Raw genomic sequence first — 19533 nt, 5'->3', positions numbered from 1 at the left:
CTTCGTTAACGGAAGCCTCTCATGCAAATTCAGTTGAATGTGGTGTACCGCAGGGCAGCCGGCCAGGGCCATTATTGTTTTCTGTTTTTACTAATGACCTTTCACTGACCTTGAATAAAGCCTGTGTGTCTAATTACGCTGACGACTCAACAGTATACAAATCGCTGCAACAGTAAAATAAATAACTGAGACACTTAACATAGAGCTCCAGTCAGTTTTAGAATGGGTAACTAGCAATAGGCTGGTGCTAAATATCTCAAAAACTAAAAGCATAATTTTTGGGAAAAATCACTAAAGCCAAACCTCATTTAGATCTATTATTGAATAATGTAGCAATTGAGCAGGTTGAGGAGACTAAACTGCTGGGTGTAACCCTAGATAGCAAGCTGTCATGGTCAAAACATATAGACTCAATGGTTACTAAAATGGTAAGAGGTCTGTCCATGATAAGGTGTTGCTCTGCTTTCTCAGTCGACCAGACAGGTCCTACAGGCTCTAGTTTTGGACTACTGCCCAGCTGTGTGGTCATGTGCAGCAAAGAGGGACATAGATAAATTGCAGTTAGTCCAGAACAAAGCAGCACGTATCGTACTTAGATGTACATGCATGTCATTCTCCCCTGGCTCAAAGTTGAGGCGAGATTAAGTGCATCACTATTGATCTTTGTGTGAGGTATTGATGTGTTGAAGGTACCGAACTGTCTGTTCAAGCAGTTGGCACACAGTTTGGACACTCATTGGTACAACACAAGACATGCAACCAGATGTCTCTTCACAGTCCCCTGGTCCAGAACAGAGGCTGGGAAACGCACAGTATTAAATAAAGCCATAACTACATGGAACTCTCTGCCACCCCAGGTAACTCAAGCTAGCAATAAAACCAGATAAAAAAAGGATAAAAGAACACCTTACTGCACAAAGGGGACTTTGAAGAAACACGGACATTTTAAATAGCTTGTATTGTAATTTGCACTGTATGATATATTAGACCTAGACATTGTGTGTATGTACTGACATGTAGGCTCTGTGTGACGTTTCAAATGTACAGTGGGGGGAAAGAGTATTAGATCCCCTGCGGATTTTGTACATTTGCCCACTGACGAAGAAAGGATCAGTCTATAATTTTAATGGTAGGTTTATTTGAACAGTGAGAGACAGAATAACAACAAAAATATCCAGAAAAATGCATGTCAAAAATGTTATAAATTGATTTGCATTTTAATGAGGGAAATAAGTATTTGCCCCCCTCTCAATCAGAAAGATTTCTGGCTCCCAGGTGTCTTTTATACAGGTAATGAGCTGAGATTATGAGCACACTCTTAAAGGGAGTGCTCCTAACCGCAGCCTGTTACCTGTAAAAAAGACACCTGTCCACAGAAGCAATCAATCAGATTCCAAACTCTCCACCAGGGCCAAGACCAAAGAGCTCTCCAAGGATGTCAGGGACAAGATTGTAGACCTACACAAGGCTGGAATGGGCTACAAGACCATCGCCAAGCAGCTTGGTGAGAAGGTGACAACATTTGGTGCGATTATTCGCAAATGGAAGAAACACAAAAGAACTGTCAATATCCCTCAGCCTGGGGCTCCATGCAAGATCTCACCTCGTGGAGTTGCAATGATCATGAGAACGGTGAGGAATCAGCCCAGAACTACACGGGAGGATCTTGTCAATGATCTCAAGGCAGCTGGGACCATAGTCACCAAGAAAACAATTGGTAACACACTACGCCGTAAAGGACTGAAATCCTGCAGCGCCCGCAAGGTCCCCCTGCTCAAGAAAGCACATATACATGCCCGTCTGAAGTTTGCCAATGAACATCTGAATGACTCAGAGGACAACTGGTGAAAGTGTTGTGGTCAGATGAGACCAAAATGGAGCTCTTTGACATCAACTCAACTCGCTGTGTTTGGAGGAGGAGGAATGCTGCCTATGACCCCAAGAACACCATCTCAACCGTCAAACATGGAGGTGGAAACATTATGCTTTGGGGGTGTTTTTCTGCTAAGGGGACAGGACAACTTCACCGCATCAAAGGGATGATGGACGGGGCCATGTACTGTCAAATCTTGGGTGAGAACCTCCTTCCCTCAGCTAGGGCATTGAAAATCGGTCATGGATGGGTATTCCAGTATGACAGTGACCTAAAACACACGGCCAAGGCAACAAAGGAGTGGCTCAGGAAGAAGCACATTAAGGTCCTGGAGTGGCCTAGCCAGTCTCCAGACCTTAATCCCATAGAAAATCTGTGGAGGGAACTGAAGGTTCGAGTTGCCAAACGTCAGCCTCGAAACCTTAATGACTTGGAAAAGATCTGCAAAGAGGAGTGGGACAAAATCCCTCCTGAGATGTGTGCAAACTTGGTGGCCAACTACAAGAAACGTCTGACCTCTGTGATTGCCAACAAGGGTTTTGCCACCAAGTACTCAGTCATGTTTTGCAGAGGGGTCAAATACTTATTTCCCTAATAAAAATGCAAATCATTTTATAACATTTTTGACATGCGTTTTTCTGGATATTTTGTTGTTGTTATTCTGTCTCTCACTGTTCAAATAAACCTACTATTAAAATTATAGACTGATCATTTCTTTGTAAGTGGGCAAACGTACAAAATCAGCAGGGGATCAAATACTTTTTTCCCCCACTGTATGTAGTTCAGTCCTGGACTAATAATGTTCCCTACTATGTATTATGTCATGTTTCATGTGGAACAGAGGAAGAGTAGCTGCTGCTTTTGTGGCGGCTAATGGGGATCCTAATAAAATACCAAAACTACTGAAAACCCTAACAAGATTTGAATTTTGTTGAACTACCACCAAGCTACTGCAAAATGTAGTTTAATTTCTAGTTGAACTACCACCAAGCTACTGCAAAATGTAATTAAATGTTTAGTTGAACTACCACCAAGCAACTGCAAAATGTAGTTTAATTTCTAGTTGAACTACCACCAAGCTACTGCAAAATGTAATTAAATGATTAGTTGAACTACCACCAAGCTACTGCAAAACGTAGTTTAATTTCTAGTTGAACTACCACCAAGCTACTGCAAAATGTAATTAAATGTTTAGTTGAACTACCACCAAGCTACTGCAAAACGTAGTTTAATTTCTAGTTGAACTACCACCAAGCTACTGCAAAATGTAATTAAATGTTTAGTTGAACTACCACCAAGCCACTGCAAAATGTAATTAAATGATTAGTTGAACTACATGTAGTTCACTACTCCCCGTCACCGTGTGTAGTACAGATCAGGGACGCATGATGTAATTCCATTACCTTAATTTAATTCTGTTACCGGGTGTAAATCCAATTCACTTACTGTAGTTAAATAACCAAACTCAAGGCTGACAACCCATTCTTTCTGCCTTTTTTACATTTTAATTCGGCGCAAATACACTATATATACAGAAGTATGTGGACATCCGTTCAAATTAGTGGATTTGGCTAATTCAGCCACACCCGTTACTGCCAGGTGTATAAAATTGAGCACACAGCCATGCAATCTCCAAAGACTAACATTGGCATTAGAATGGCTTTACTAAACAGCTCAGTGACTTTTAACATGGCACCGTCATAAGATGACACCTTTCCAACAAATCAGTTTGTGGAATTTCTGCATTGCCAGAACTGCCCCGGTCAACTGTAAGTGCTGTTGTTGTGAAGTGGAAAAGGCTCAGCCGCGAAGTGGTAGGCCACACAAGCTCACAGAATGGGACTGTGCTGAAGCGCAGAGTGTAAAAATCAGCTGTCTTTGGATGCAATGTCAGCACAAGAAGTGTTCGTCTGGAGCTTCATGAAATGGGTTTCCATGGCCGAGCAGCCGCACACAAGCCTAAGATCACCATGCACAATGCCAAGCGTCGGCTGGAGTGGTTTAAAGCTCGACGCCATTGGTTTCTGGAGCAGTGGAAACGCATTCTCTGGAGTGATGAATCACGCTTCACCATCTGGTAGTCCGACGGCTGAATCTGGATTTGGCGGATGCCAGGAGAACGTTACCTGCCCCAATGCATAGCGCCAGCTGTAAAGTTTGGTGGAGGAGGAATAATGGTCTGGGGCTGTTTTTCATGGTTTGGGCTAGGCCCCTTAGTTCCAGTGAAGGGAAATCTTAACGCTACAGCATACAATGACAGTCTAGATGATTCTGTGCTTCTAACTTTGTGGCAACAGTTTGGAGAGTTTTTAGAAAACGTGGTCGCAAAAAAACCTGAGAGAGAGATTTTACCTTAATTCCAGTACCAAAGTTTGCATCTGCATAGTTCTTCCACTAAATTAGTTTTTGCACATTTTTCTATGTAAATTGTTAAAATAAGTCACTGTGCAAAGAGTTTCATGGTTTGTTCAACTGTGAAATCATTGATTTTTGTTTGATATACATTTTAGAGTAAAATAAATTAATCAAAACGTAATTCAGTTACCATGGATTGTCCAGAGTTCACACACAGGCACACATACACGTACACAAACACATGCACACACATAGAGAAGAGTGTGTTACTGTTATCTGTAACGCTGCTCCTCGCTCTAGAGCTCTACAGTATAGCGCTGTGCCCAGAGGCTGTCTGTAACGCTGCTCCTCGCTCTAGAGCTCTACAGTATAGCGCTGTGCCCAGAGGCTGTCTGTAACGCTGCTCCTCGCTCTAGAGCTCTACAGTATAGCGCTGTGCCCAGAGGCTGTCTGTAACGCTGCTCCTCGCTCTAGAGCTCTACAGTATAGCGCTGTGCCCAGAGGCTGTCTGTAACGCTGCTCCTCGCTCTAGAGCTCTACAGTATAGCGCTGTGCCCAGAGGCTGTCTGTAACGCTGCTCCTCGCTCTAGAGCTCTACAGTATAGCGCTGTGCCCAGAGGCTGTCTGTAACGCTGCTCCTCGCTCTAGAGCTCTACAGTATAACGCAGTGCCCAGAGGCTGTCTGTAACGCTGCTCCTCGCTCTAGAGCTCTACAGTATAGCGCTGTGCCCAGAGGCTGTCTGTAACGCTGCTCCTCGCTCTAGAGCTCTACAGTATAGCGCTGTGCCCAGAGGCTGTCTGTAACGCTGCTCCTCGCTCTAGAGCTCTACAGTATAGCGCTGTGCCCAGAGGCTGTCTGTAACGCTGCTCCTCGCTCTAGAGCTCTACAGTATAGCGCTGTGCCCAGAGGCTGTCTGTAACGCTGCTCCTCGCTCTAGAGCTCTACAGTATAGCGCTGTGCCCAGAGGCTGTCTGTAACGCTGCTCCTCGCTCTAGAGCTCTACAGTATAACGCTGTGCCCAGAGGCTGTCTGTAACGCTGCTCCTCGCTCTAGAGCTCTACAGTATAGCGCTGTGCCCAGAGGCTGTCTGTAACGCTGCTCCTCGCTCTAGAGCTCTACAGTATAGCGCTGTGCCCAGAGGCTGTCTGTAACGCTGCTCCTCGCTCTAGAGCTCTACAGTATAACGCTGTGCCCAGAGGCTGTCTGTAACGCTGCTCCTCGCTCTAGAGCTCTACAGTATAGCGCTGTGCCCAGAGGCTGTCTGTAACGCTGCTCCTCGCTCTAGAGCTCTACAGTATAGCGCTGTGCCCAGAGGCTGTCTGTAACGCTGCTCCTCGCTCTAGAGCTCTACAGTATAACGCTGTGCCCAGAGGCTGTCTGTAACGCTGCTCCTCGCTCTAGAGCTCTACAGTATAGCGCTGTGCCCAGAGGCTGTCTGTAACGCTGCTCCTCGCTCTAGAGCTCTACAGTATAACGCTGTGCCCAGAGGCTGTCTGTAACGCTGCTCCTCGCTCTAGAGCTCTACAGTATAGCGCTGTGCCCAGAGGCTGTCTGTAACGCTGCTCCTCGCTCTAGAGCTCTACAGTATAGCGCTGTGCCCAGAGGCTGTCTGTAACGCTGCTCCTCGCTCTAGAGCTCTACAGTATAGCGCTGTGCCCAGAGGCTGTCTGTAACGCTGCTCCTCGCTCTAGAGCTCTACAGTATAGCGCTGTGCCCAGAGGCTGTCTGTAACGCTGCTCCTCGCTCTAGAGCTCTACAGTATAGCGCTGTGCCCAGAGGCTGTCTGTAACGCTGCTCCTCGCTCTAGAGCTCTACAGTATAACGCTGTGCCCAGAGGCTGTCTGTAACGCTGCTCCTCGCTCTAGAGCTCTACAGTATAGCGCTGTGCCCAGAGGCTGTCTGTAACGCTGCTCCTCGCTCTAGAGCTCTACAGTACAGGCTGTCAAGGGATATGAAAGTAGAAATGAGAGCTGAGAGAATGGGAGAAAAAGAGTGTGGGAAAGAAATGCTCTTTGAAAAGCTCATTACATTTGTAGGGGAATTGTTTGTCTACCATAATGGGTTTGAATCATTTTTGTGTTGTTTTAGTCGTGTGTGTGTGTGTGGTTCGTGTTTGCTATAAAGTACTAGATGTCCTGTTCTCATTGATAGTTGGCGTGTTATCACTCTACACATAATTTAATTTGGTTTTTGTGCTTCTTGCCAACTGGGACATGGCCACTCTACCTCGCACTCCTGTGGTGGGTAATAAGTAGATAGATGCACCTGCTGCAGTGAGCCAAAACATCTCCCGGGTATCCACAGTCTATTCTCTCAGATAGAAATGTAGTTGTAAACCATATGGAACCAAAGAAACGAAAACTTCATACCCTTGGCTCAAAGTCACACTGTGATGGGCCCAGCTGATAGTTGATATGTGGTGGGTGAGCAGTCTGGTGCTCACAAGACTGCCGTGCGTCACCTAGGCAGATGAGATGCTTCACATTGGTAGCGGAGGAGGTGACCCACCTTTAAAGGTAAATGGCAGAGGCCTCCGAAATCTGCTACATGAATCCAGTCCAACAGCAACTGCCCAGTCACCCAGGTAGCAACAGGCCTTTCCCTATGATGGAAATGCAGTCGTAACCCACATGATGAAACAAGCGAGACAGGACACCTCCCTTCCACATACTGAAGTATGTTAACATAGATTGCCATTCAAGAAGCCACAGACTTTGTGGTGACTCATGCCTTTCTGCCTACTCACTGTGGTATAGAAGGTATATTGACAAACCATTAGTCAGACCATGAACTGTAGCCTTGTGCTACATAATGCTGTAACAAGGGACGAAACTCCCTCCACTTCCACTCCCACACTGAACCAAGAAATCTCTGTATTTATTGTATGTCTTGACTCATGACCCAGAGGTATTTAGATCCTGGCCTGCTGGTTTCTATCCTCCACCTCTAATCAGGTACTGATTCAGACCTGGGACCTCGGGTGAGTGGACAGTGAATGGTCAATCAATGACATTAAGCAATTAGTTACTGATCAGAGAGAGAAGTCTGAGAAACAGAACTGAAGAAAACAAAGATGAGGAGACAAGGAAAGAAACAGTAAGTCAAGAACCGGATTTGGAAGGCTTTGTCCTAACCCTTTATTGGTTGAGTGCAGAGTGCGATGCCTCTGGTTAGACGCTGAGGATTAGACCATTCTGGACATTGTATTTGCTCAGGGCAGAGACGACTTCAGAGAGGCTGTTACAGATGTAGGATCTTCATTTGAGCCAGTTTTCTACAGCAGGAAAATGATCCTGCAGCAACAGGAAATGGGAATTATTATGTGGATTAAAGTTAATGGACATTTATGTAGGGGTTGGATTAGATTTTTGTATGGAAAATTGTCAGACATTTCTAAGTGGAAATTTCAAACTTTAGAAGCTGTTTTAAACCTCAAATACACTACAAGTTTTACATTTCCTGCATTTCAGGAACATTCTCCTACAGCAGGGTGATCAAATGAAGATACTACATCTGTAGTGTATGTAACTGTGTACTGAAGGAGGGCTCCCACTCCCACACAATACCATAGCAGCTGCTGTATCAACAGTCTGGTGTAATGAGACAGGTACTGTAGACACAGTAGTGCACCACAGCACCAAAATGAATGGCACAAAGTCAAATCAAATAAAAACATCTATTGAATCAATAGACATTGTTGTTCAAGGCTGCTAACATGAGTCACCTCTCATACGCCATAGATCAAATCAAAAGGTATTGGTCACATATGCATATTTAGCAGATGTTAACGCAGGTGTAGCGAAATGCTTATGTTTCTAGATTCAACGGTGCGGAAATACCTGACCGTACAAAACAATACACGTTAATTTTTAAAAAATCTAAAGAAAGGGATTAAAAAATATAAAATATTAGAACGAGCCATGTCATCGTCCAGTATATAAATATATATGTATATAATGGTGTGTATACTCTAGAAATTATGGGCAGTATATGAATAGAAAAGGTGTGTACAGCAGATGTTATATAGAATAGGCCTTAACTAGAATACAGTATATACATATGAAGTGAGTAAAACAGTATGTAAACATTATTAAAGTGTACATAGGGAAGCAGTCTCTAAGGTGCAGGGTTGAGTATCAGGTGGTAGCCGGCTAGAACAGTGACTAAGGTTCAGGGCAGGGTACTGGGTGGTAGGCGGCTAGAACAGTGACTAAGGTTCAGGGCAGGGTACTGGGTGGTAGGCGGCTAGAACAGTGACTAAGGTTCAGGGCAGGGTGCTGGGTGGTAGGCGGCTAGAACGGTGACTAAGGTTCAGGGCAGGGTACTGGGTGGTAGGCGGCTAGAACGGTGACTAAGGTTCAGGGCAGGGTACTGGGTGGTAGGCGGCTAGAACAGTGACTAAGGTACAGGGCAGGGTACTGGGTGGTAGGCGGCTAGAACAGTGACTAAGGAACAGGGCAGGGTACTGGGTGGTAGGCGGCTAGAACGGTGACTAAGGTTCAGGGCAGGGTACTGGGTGGTAGGCGGCTAGAACAGTGACTAAGGTACAGGGCAGGGTACTGGGTGGTAGGCGGCTAGAACAGTGACTAAGGAACAGGGCAGGGTACTGGGTGGTAGGCGGCTAGAACGGTGACTAAGGTTCAGGGCAGGGTACTGGGTGGTAGGCGGCTAGAACAGTGACTAAGGTTCAGGGCAGGGTACTGGGTGGTAGGCGGCTAGAACAGTGACTAAGGTTCAGGGCAGGGTGCTGGGTGGTAGGCGGCTAGAACGGTGACTAAGGTTCAGGGCAGGGTACTGGGTGGTAGGCGGCTAGAACGGTGACTAAGGTTCAGGGCAGGGTACTGGGTGGTAGGCGGCTAGAACAGTGACTAAGGTACAGGGCAGGGTACTGGGTGGTAGGCGGCTAGAACAGTGACTAAGGAACAGGGCAGGGTACTGGGTGGTAGGCGGCTAGAACGGTGACTAAGGTTCAGGGCAGGGTACTGGGTGGTAGGCGGCTAGAACAGTGACTAAGGTTCAGGGCAGGGTACTGGGTGGTAGGCGGCTAGAACAGTAACTAAGGTTCAGGGCAGGGTACTGGGTGGTAGGCGGCTAGAACAGTGATTAAGGTTCAGGGCAGGGTACTGGGTGGTAGGCGGCTAGAACAGTGACTAAGGTTCAGGGCAGGGTACTGGGTGGTAGGCGGCTAGAACAGTGACTAAGGTTCAGGGCAGGGTACTGGGTGGTAGGCGGCTAGAACAGTGACTAAGGTTCAGGGCAGGGTACTGGGTGGTAGGCGGCTAGAACAGTGACTAAGGTTCAGGGCAGGGTACTGGGTGGTAGGCGGCTAGAACAGTGACTAAGGTTCAGGGCAGGGTACTGGGTGGTAGGCGGCTAGAACAGTGACTAAGGTTCAGGGCAGGGTACTGGGTGGTAGGCGGCTAGAACAGTGACTAAGGTTCAGGGCAGGGTACTGGGTGGTAGGCGGCTAGAACAGTGACTAAGGTTCAGGGCAGGGTACTGGGTGGTAGGCGGCTAGAACAGTGACTAAGGTTCAGGGCAGGGTACTGGGTGGTAGGCGGCTAGAACAGTGACTAAGGTTCCGGGCAGGGTACTGGGCGGAGGTCGCCTAGTGGTGACTGTTTGACAGTGTGATGGCCTGGAGATTGAAGCTGTTTTTCAGTCTCTCGGTCACAGCTTTGATGCACCTGTACTGTCCTCGCCTTCTAGATGGTAGCGGGGTGAACAGGCTGTGGCTCGGGTGGTTGTTGCCCTTGATGATCTTCTTGGCCTTCCTGTGACACCGGGTGCTGTTGGTGTCCTGGAGGGCAGGCAGTGTGCCCCACATAATGCGTTGGGCTGACCGCACCACCCTCTGGAGAGCCCTGCGGTTGAGGGTGGTGCAGTTGCCGTACCAGACGGTGATACAGCCCGACAGGATTTTCTTAATGGTGCATCGTAGAAGTTTGTGGGGGTCTTAGGGGCCAAGCCAAATTTCTTCAGCCTCCTGAGTTTGAAGAGGTGCTGTTGCACCTTCTTCACCACACTGTCTGTGTGGAAGGACCATTTTAGGTTATCAGTGATGTGCACGCCAAGGAACCTGAAGATTTTCACCCTCTCCAATCTGGCCCCGTCAATGTGGATAGGGGTGTGCTCCTACCTTGTGTTGTTGCCTACCTTCACCACCTGGGGACGGCCTATCAGGAAGTCTAGGACCCAGTTGCAGAGGGCGGGGTTCTGACCCAGGGGCCCAAGCTTAGTGATGAGCTTGGAGGGCACTATGGTATTGAAGGCTGAGCTGTAACCTGCACAGCATTCTTACATAGGTATATATCTTATCCAGATGGGATAGGGCACTGTGCAGTACGATGGCGATTGCATCATCTGTGGATTTTTTTAGGACATTTTTATTTCACCTTTATTTAACTAGACATCTGTTGGGGCAGTATGCAAGTTGTAGTGGGTCTAGGGTGTCGGGTAAGGTGGAGGTGATATGATCCTTAACTAGCCTCTCAAAGCACTTTATGATGACAGAGATTTTCTGCTATGGGGCAATAGTCCTTTAGTTCAGTTACCTTCACTTTCTTGGGTACAGGAGTAATGATGGATATCTTGAAGCAAGTGGGGACAACAGACTGGGATAGGGAGAGATTGAATATGTCCGTAAACACTCCAGCCAGTGTAATGAACAGGCAGGGAGCAGGTCTCGAACCCTCGACCTTCAAGCCCGAAGTCCGGCGCGCTATCGACTGTGCCGCAAAAGCATGCTCGTCCGGCAGAGTCGATTTCCGCGCTTATAAACCCAGGGTCGTTACACTACTCCCTCCTTTCAAAGAGCGCGTCCTCGCGCTAGCTTGCGACTCAACGCCTTACAGGAACGCGCTCACCGGCCAAGCACACGCACTGTCGTGGATGCAAGGTCCGATCACTTCCGACACCAATGTAATGAACAGCAGGGAGCAGGTCTCGAACCCTCGACCTTCAAGCCCGAAGTCCGGCGCGCTATCGACTGTGCCGCAAAAGCATGCTCGTCCGGCAGAGTCGATTTCCGCGCTTATAAACCCAGGGTCGTTACACCAGCTGGTCTGCACATGCTCTGAGGACGCGGCTTGGGATCCATCTGGGCTGGAAGCCTTGTGAGGGTTAACTTTCACATCTGCCATGGAAAACGAGAGCTCCCAGTCCGCGTGATCGGTGGTGGCCCACGTTGGCTGCACTGTGTTTTCCTCGAAGCGGGTAAAGAAGGTGTTTAGATTGTCGGTGTCCGCGACGTGGCTGGTTTTCCCTTCATAATCCGTGATTGTCTGGAGTCCCTGACACATACGTCTTGTATCTGAGCCATTGAATTGCGACTCCACTTTGTCTCTGTACTGACATATTGCCTCTTTGATTGCCTTATGAAGGGCATAGCTGGACTGTTTGTACTTGTCCATGTTCCCAGTCACCTTGCCAGGATTAAATGCGATGGTTTATGCTTTCAGAATACTGCCATCTATCCACGGTTTCTGGTTTGGATAGGTTGTAATCATCACAGTATGGCTGTCAAGAAGTGCACTGAATCAGTCCGGATGTTGGAAGATATTGCAGATAAAGTGTAACTACAGGTTACATAAGATGAGGACCTTAGAGACATGTGTGTGTATACAGTGGCTTGCGAAAGTATTCACCCCCTTGGCATTTTTCCTATTTTGTTGCCTTACAACCTGGAATTAAAATATATTTTTTGGGGGGGGTTGTATCATTTGATTTACACAACATGCCACTTTGAAGATGCAAAATATTTTCTATTATGAAACAAGCAAGAAATAAGACAAAAAAAGAAAACTTGAGCGTGCATAACTATTCACCCTCCCAAAGTTAATACTTTGTAGAGCCACCTTTTGCAGCAATTACAGCTGCAAGTCTCTTGGGGTATGTCTCTATAAGCTTGGCACATCTAGCCACTGGGATTTTTGCCCATTCTTCAAGGCAAAACTCCAAGTTGGATGGGTTATTGTCCTGCTGGAAGGTGAACCTCCGTCCCAGTCTCAAATCTCTGGAAGACTGAAACAGGATTGCCTCAAGATTTTCCCTGTATTTAGCCCCATCCATCATCCCTTCAATTCTGACCAGTTTCCCAGTCCCTGCCGATGAAAAACATTGTTTCTCGGGGTGATGATAGGTATTGGGCTTGCGCCAGACATAGCATTTTCCATGATGGCCAAAAAGCAACATTTTTGTCTCATCTGACCAGAGTACCTTCTTCCATATGTTCGGGGAGTCCCCCACGTGCCTTTTGGCAAACACCAAACGTGTTTGCTTATTTTTTTCTTGAAGCAATGGCTTTTTTCTGGCCACTCTTCCGTAAAGCCCAGCTCTGGGGAGTGTACGGCTTAAAGTGGTCCTATGGACAGATACTCCAATCTCCCTGTGGAGCTTTGCAGCTCCTTCAGGGTTATCTTTGGTCTCTTTGTTGCCTCTCTGATTAATGCCCTCCTTGCCTGGACCGTGAATTTTGTTTTGCGACCCTCTCTTGGCAGGTTTGTTGTGATGCCATATTCTTTCAATTTTTTAATAATGGATTTAATGGTGCTCCATGGGATGTTCAAAGTTTCTGATATTTTTTTATAACCCAACCCTGATCTGTACTTCTCCACAACTTTGTCCCTGACCTGTTTAGAGAGCTCCTTGGTCTTCATGGTGCTGCTTGCTTGGTGGTGCCCCTTGCAAGTGGTGTTGCAGACTCTGGGGCCTTTCAGAACAGGTGTATATATATTGAGATAATGTGATAGATCATGTGACATTTAGATTGCAAACAGGTGGAATTTATTTAACTAATTATGTGACATCTGAATGTAATTGGTTGCACCAGATATTATTTAGGGGCTTCATTGCATATGCGCGCAGCACTTTTCAGTTTTAATTTTTGAGAATTTTTTTAAACAAGTTATTTTTTTCATTTCACTTCACCAGTTTGGACTATTTTGTGTATGTCCATTAGATGAAATGCAAATAAAAATCTATTTAAATTCCAGGTTGTAATGCAACAAAATAGGAAAAATGCCGAGGGGGATGAATACTTTTGCAAGGCACTGTATGTGTGTGTGTGTTGTGAAGTCTGAGTGTAAACTCATACGGAGCAGAGCGTGTAATGAGGATTGTATTTGCTTCTGTTCCCTCTGAGTCAGAGAGAAACAAAGGCACAGTGCTACCCAAGTCCTACCACATAAGGGTGTGCACTGACAACACACACAACAGTGCACGTACACACACACACACACCTTGTTTCCTCGTCATTTCAACAAAACAATTCAATATGAATCAACGTGGAAAACTGATTGGATTTTTTAGAAGTCATCAACGTAAGGGAATTTCATATCTTTTTCACCCAATTTGTAACCTAAATCCAATGTCATGGTGACATTTTTTGGTGATTTCACATTTAAATCATCTTAGTTGACAACTCAACCAAATGTAAATCGAAAAATAGACATGTGTGTGTGTGTCCCCAGTGGGACACACACACACACACTCTCACTCATCCACACACACGCTTGATCTCACTAAGTCGGAATGCACTCACATTTACATTAACAAGACTTACCAGACAAAGTCTTGGCGGAAACATTTTTTCTGAGTGACTAAAAGAATTCCCCACAAGTGAAGCAGGAAATGGTAACTCATGTTGTAGAGTAGACTGTGAAGTGTGTATGTTCTCAGAATGCAGGACTCTGGAGAAATTCTGCAGTGCAGTGTACTGTTTGATACTCAGATTGACTCAAACCAAAGGTAAACCTTGTTGATGTTCACTGTCTGTCGCTTAACCAAACAGCCATTTAGTGTCTCTGGCTGTTGATTCATCTGTCAGTTGTTGTGGAGGAGCAACGCAGCACCACTTGATATGCTAATCACAAACACCCCAGTGTCTCCTGGGCTGAGACAGATGTGACAGAGGTGGCTGTGCCTCTTCATTAGCTTCTAGTTTATGTAAAGAGGGGGAGTGGAGAGGGGAGGAGAGAGAGAAGACAGGATGAGGATGAAATAGACAGGTATAAATGGAGGGATGGATGGATGATGGCATCCTCTCACTTTCATCTCATCTTTCACTCAAATCTAATAACAAATCTAACAATACAAAACAATACACGCAAATCTCCAAAAAGAAAAAGAAAGGTGCAGTTGCCGTACCAGGCGGTGGTACAGCCCGATAGGAGGCTCTCAATTGGAGACGTGCGTGGCCAAGTAGTCATGGGTGAACAGGGAGTACAGGAGGGGGCTGAGTACATACCACGTGTTATAGATCAGCGTAGCGGAGGTGTTGTTGCCTACCTTCACCACCTGGGGTCGGCCTGTCAGGAAGTCCTCCTTCTCCCTCCCTCCCTCCCACACACACACACACACACACACACACACACACACACACACAAAGTGAACCCACACAATCTACACACACCTAGCACACACACAGTGGATGTGTGTTGATTTGTTTTCATAATGTGATTTAAGTTTTTCACACGGTACAAAGAATAGAACAATCAGGGTGCTTGTCTAGATAAATCACTAGCGGACACGTATTGGTGTTTATGCCTCTGGTGAGGCAATGCATCACTGCTGTAGCTATAATAACTTCATCTGTAAATGTGCTTATATTGTACTCATTTGCATAAAGGCATACACCATTTTTGGGCATCAGAAACCCCAGTCTTTCACACCTGTGCAATCATGTTAGTCTTGCTTGGTATGATACCATGTCCATTTTGCTTATATTTCCATGGTCTTCACAGACAGAAGACTTAAGTTTTCTCACCTCTCCCTCACTTGCTCTCTTCCACTCTCCTTGTACCTGTTTTGTTCTCCACTTTATCTCTCCTCTCCTCCCATTCCTTTCAGTCTGTCTGCCCCCTGATTCATTCCTCTTCTTCTATCTCCATCACTCTCCCATCTTTCTCACCCTCCGTCCTTCTGCCTCTTCGCTGACCTGTCTCTCCATCACCCTCTCCATCTCTCTGTGTCAGCGCCTCTTCGCTGACCTGTCTCTCCATCACCCTCTCCATCTCTCTGTGTCACCGCCTCTTCTCTGACCTGTCTCTCCATCACCCTCTCCATCTCTCTGTGTCAGCGCCTCTTCTCTGACCTGTCTCTCCATCACCCTCTCCATCTCTCTGTGTCACCGCCTCTTCGCTGACCTGTCTCTCCATCACCCTCTCCATCTCTCTGTGTCACCGCCTCTTCGCTGACCTGTCTCTCCATCACCCTCTCCATCTCTCTGTGTCACCGCCTCTTCGCTGACCTGTCTCTCCATCACCCTCTCCATCTCTCTGTGTCAGCGCCTCTTCGCTGACCTGTCTCTCCATCACCCTCTCCATCTCTCTGTGTCAGCGCCTCTTCGCTGACCTGTCTCTCCATCACCCTCTCCATCTCTCTGTGTCACCGCCTCTTCTCTGACCTGTCTCTCCATCACCCTCTCCATCTCTCTGTGTCAGCGCCTCTTCGCTGACCTGTCTCTCCATCACCCTCTCCATCTCTCTGTGTCACCGCCTCTTCGCTGACCTGTCTCTCCATCACCCTCTCCATCTCTCTGTGTCACCGCCTCTTCGCTGACCTGTCTCTCCATCACCCTCTCCATCTCTCTGTGTCAGCGCCTCTTCGCTGACCTGTCTCTCCATCACCCTCTCCATCTCTCTGTGTCACCGCCTCTTCGCTGACCTGTCTCTCCATCACCCTCTCCATCTCTCTGTGTCACCGCCTCTTCTCTGACCTGTCTCTCCATCACCCTCTCCATCTCTCTGTGTCACCGCCTCTTCGCTGACCTGTCTCTCCATCACCCTCTCCATCTCTCTGTGTCACCGCCTCTTCGCTGACCTGTCTCTCCATCACCCTCTCCATCTCTCTGTGTCACCGCCTCTTCGCTGACCTGTCTCTCCATCACCCTCTCCATCTCTCTGTGTCACCGCCTCTTCGCTGACCTGTCTCTCCATCACCCTCTCCATCTCGCTGTGTCACCGCCTCTTCGCTGACCTGTCTCTCCATCACCCTCTCCATCTCTCTGTGTCACCGCCTCTTCGCTGACCTGTCTCTCCATCACCCTCTCCATCTCTCTGTGTCACCGCCTCTTCGCTGACCTGTCTCTCCATCACCCTCTCCATCTCTCTGTGTCAGCGCCTCTTCGCTGACCTGTCTCTCCATCACCCTCTCCATCTCTCTGTGTCACCGCCTCTTCGCTGACCTGTCTCTCCATCACCCTCTCCATCTCTCTGTGTCAGCGCCTCTTCGCTGACCTGTCTCTCCATCACCCTCTCCATCTCTCTGTGTCAGCGCCTCTTCGCTGACCTGTCTCTCCATCACCCTCTCCATCTCTCTGTGTCACCGCCTCTTCGCTGACCTGTCTCTCCATCACCCTCTCCATCTCTCTGTGTCAGCGCCTCTTCGCTGACCTGTCTCTCCATCACCCTCTCCATCTCTCTGTGTCACCGCCTCTTCGCTGACCTGTCTCTCCATCACCCTCTCCATCTCTCTGTGTCACCGCCTCTTCGCTGACCTGTCTCTCCATCACCCTCTCCATCTCTCTGTGTCACCGCCTCTTCGCTGACCTGTCTCTCCATCACCCTCTCCATCTCTCTGTGTCACCGCCTCTTCGCTGACCTGTCTCTCCATCACCCTCTCCATCTCTCTGTGTCACCGCCTCTTCGCTGACCTGTCTCTCCATCACCCTCTCCATCTCTCTGTGTCAGCGCCTCTTCGCTGACCTGTCTCTCCATCACCCTCTCCATCTCTCTGTGTCACCGCCTCTTCGCTGACCTGTCTCTCCATCACCCTCTCCATCTCTCTGTGTCACCGCCTCTTCGCTGACCTGTCTCTCCATCACCCTCTCCATCTCTCTGTGTCAGCGCCTCTTCGCTGACCTGTCTCTCCATCACCCTCTCCATCTCTCTGTGTCACCGCCTCTTCGCTGACCTGTCTCTCCATCACCCTCTCCATCTCTCTGTGTCACCGCCTCTTCGCTGACCTGTCTCTCCATCACCCTCTCCATCTCTCTGTGTCAGCGCCTCTTCGCTGACCTGTCTCTCCATCACCCTCTCCATCTCTCTGTGTCACCGCCTCTTCGCTGACCTGTCTCTCCATCACCCTCTCCATCTCTCTGTGTCAGCGCCTCTTCGCTGACCTGTCTCTCCTATGTTATTTTATCCCTCCATCACCCTCTCCATCTCTCTGTGTCAGCGACTTGAAAGCAGATCATCAGCCTTTGAAAAGCTGAATCATAATTACAGGATGGACCAATGTCACTTCAGTCCCTATTATTCTCCGGTGTTATTCAGGGAACGATCAAAGCGGAACATCTGTAAACAAAATCATTACATTGTATTCATTTTTCCTTTTCTCTCTCACTCCAGGAGAGGAGGGTGCATATAGATTAGACAATTAACTATTGATCAAGGCTGCTGAAACATATTGGGTAATCACCCAGATTCTTCTAAACTACAGATTTGACACAGATAGCACAGCTGGTGTATATACAAAAATGTTGGTGTACTTTTTCTGTTAGAACTAATCAAAGAAGACCATCCTGTGTGTGTGTGTGTGTGTGTGTGTGTGTGTGTGTGTGTGTGTGTGTGTGTGTGTGTGTGTCTTTGAAATAACAGCAGTACTCAGTGTTGACAGTGGCGTGCAGTAATGAGCCAGTTAGCATTCCCATGGTGCACTGCTGCAGGAGACGGCTGACATTTGCACCGCCGCTGAAGGCCAAGTACCCAGTGGACTTATTATCGGTTAAGAGGACAGGTGCATACTGTGTGTGTCTGTGTCCAAGCGCATGCCTGCGTGCGTGTGTAGCCATTAGTATTAGCAGCTATTCATTAGACTAATTTGGCAGGTAATTTGATAAGGTTAACTGGTATAGAGTGATGAAGGTGATGGCGTGTGTTAAGCCTGGGGTTGTGAGATGTTCAGACTGATTGGCTGATGGTGGGATTGTCAGGGGCCGTTAGACTGTAGTAGTTACCATGGTAATCCTCCTGACAATCAATATCAACTGTCTGTTCATTAGAGCTTCAACACTGTGGGAATGTGATTAGACCAGAGATTAACTACGAGCTCAATAGGTTGTTAGACCAGACTGTAACATCAAGGGTCAGCTGCAGACTCTAACGTCAGAGATCCCTAACAACAGTTTGTGTTGTGTTGTGTTTTGAACAGGATCAGGTTTAGGATGGCTGTGGACCAGTCTTTGGGGATACAGTAACTGCTGTGTGATTGGCGGTTTGTCTGATACACCAGAGAGAAACAAGATAAGGAGAAGAACATACTAGAGGAACCTTGGAAAATCTGGAGAACATCCTGCTTTACACAGAGACCATGATAACGCTAACAGAACGCTAACTGAAACCTAACGGAATGCTGAGTGAGGTCATGTAGCTGCCCTCTGACACCCTTGCATCACCACGGCTTTTCTAATTGGCTGGTTTGGAGAGCGACGGACCAATGGAGAAGAGTGCTGAGGAGATTAACCTCTCGTTCCTGCTGGAGCATGAGCGAGAGATGATCCTTGGAGTCCTGCAGAAGGACGAGAAACTGAGGAAACTAGAGGAGAAGAGGATACGGTGAGGGCGGAATAAGTCTTCATCATTTTCATCATCATCACAGTACAATCCACTACAATGATACATCTACTACTACAACTTCCTTGATGTTGATGAGGATTTTTTTGTAATCATCATCCTTATTCGTACCTCTGCAATCACAACTTCACAACAACTACAATCACAATACGACCACAACAACTACAATCACAATACGACCACAACTACTACAATCACAATACAACCACAACTTCACAACTACAATCACAATACGACCACAACTTCACAACTACAATCACAACAACTACTACAATCACAATATGACCACAACTTCACAACTACTACAATCACAATACGACCACAACTTCACAACAGCTACAATCACAATACGACCACAACTTCACAACAACTACTACAATCACAATATGACCACAACTACTACAATCACAATACAACCACAACTTCACAACTACTACAATCACAATATGACCACAACTACTACAATCACAATACAACCACAACTTCACAACTACTACAACCACAATACGACCACAACTACTACAATCACAATACAACCACAACTTCACAACTACTACAATCACAATACGACCACAACTTCACAACTACAATCACAACAACTACTACAATCACAATATGACCACAACATCACAACAACTACCACAATCACAGTACGACCACAACATCACAACTACTACTACAATAATCACAATATGATCACAACAACTACTACAATCACAATACGACCATAA

General features: G+C 47.1%; 1 protein-coding gene across 4 annotated transcripts in view; it reads left to right on the top strand.

The window, feature by feature from the left end:
• Window positions 1-19533, top strand: part of LOC115161203 (synaptotagmin-like protein 5) — a 104964-nt gene that overhangs the window by 32965 nt on the left and 52466 nt on the right. For all 4 annotated transcript variants that reach the window (XM_029711987.1, XM_029711985.1, XM_029711988.1 and 1 more), the window contains exon 2: window positions 18381-18784. In XM_029711987.1, the coding sequence (XP_029567847.1) occupies window positions 18666-18784 (119 nt within the window). In that variant the 5' untranslated portion in view covers window positions 18381-18665. The remainder of the gene's footprint in view (window positions 1-18380; window positions 18785-19533) is intronic.

The sequence above is a fragment of the Salmo trutta genome, chromosome 24, assembly GCF_901001165.1.
Source record: "Salmo trutta chromosome 24, fSalTru1.1, whole genome shotgun sequence".
NCBI classification, from domain to species: domain Eukaryota; kingdom Metazoa; phylum Chordata; class Actinopteri; order Salmoniformes; family Salmonidae; genus Salmo; species Salmo trutta.
The sequence above is the reverse complement of the archived record's forward strand: the minus strand, read 5'-3'. Positions and strand labels throughout refer to the sequence as shown.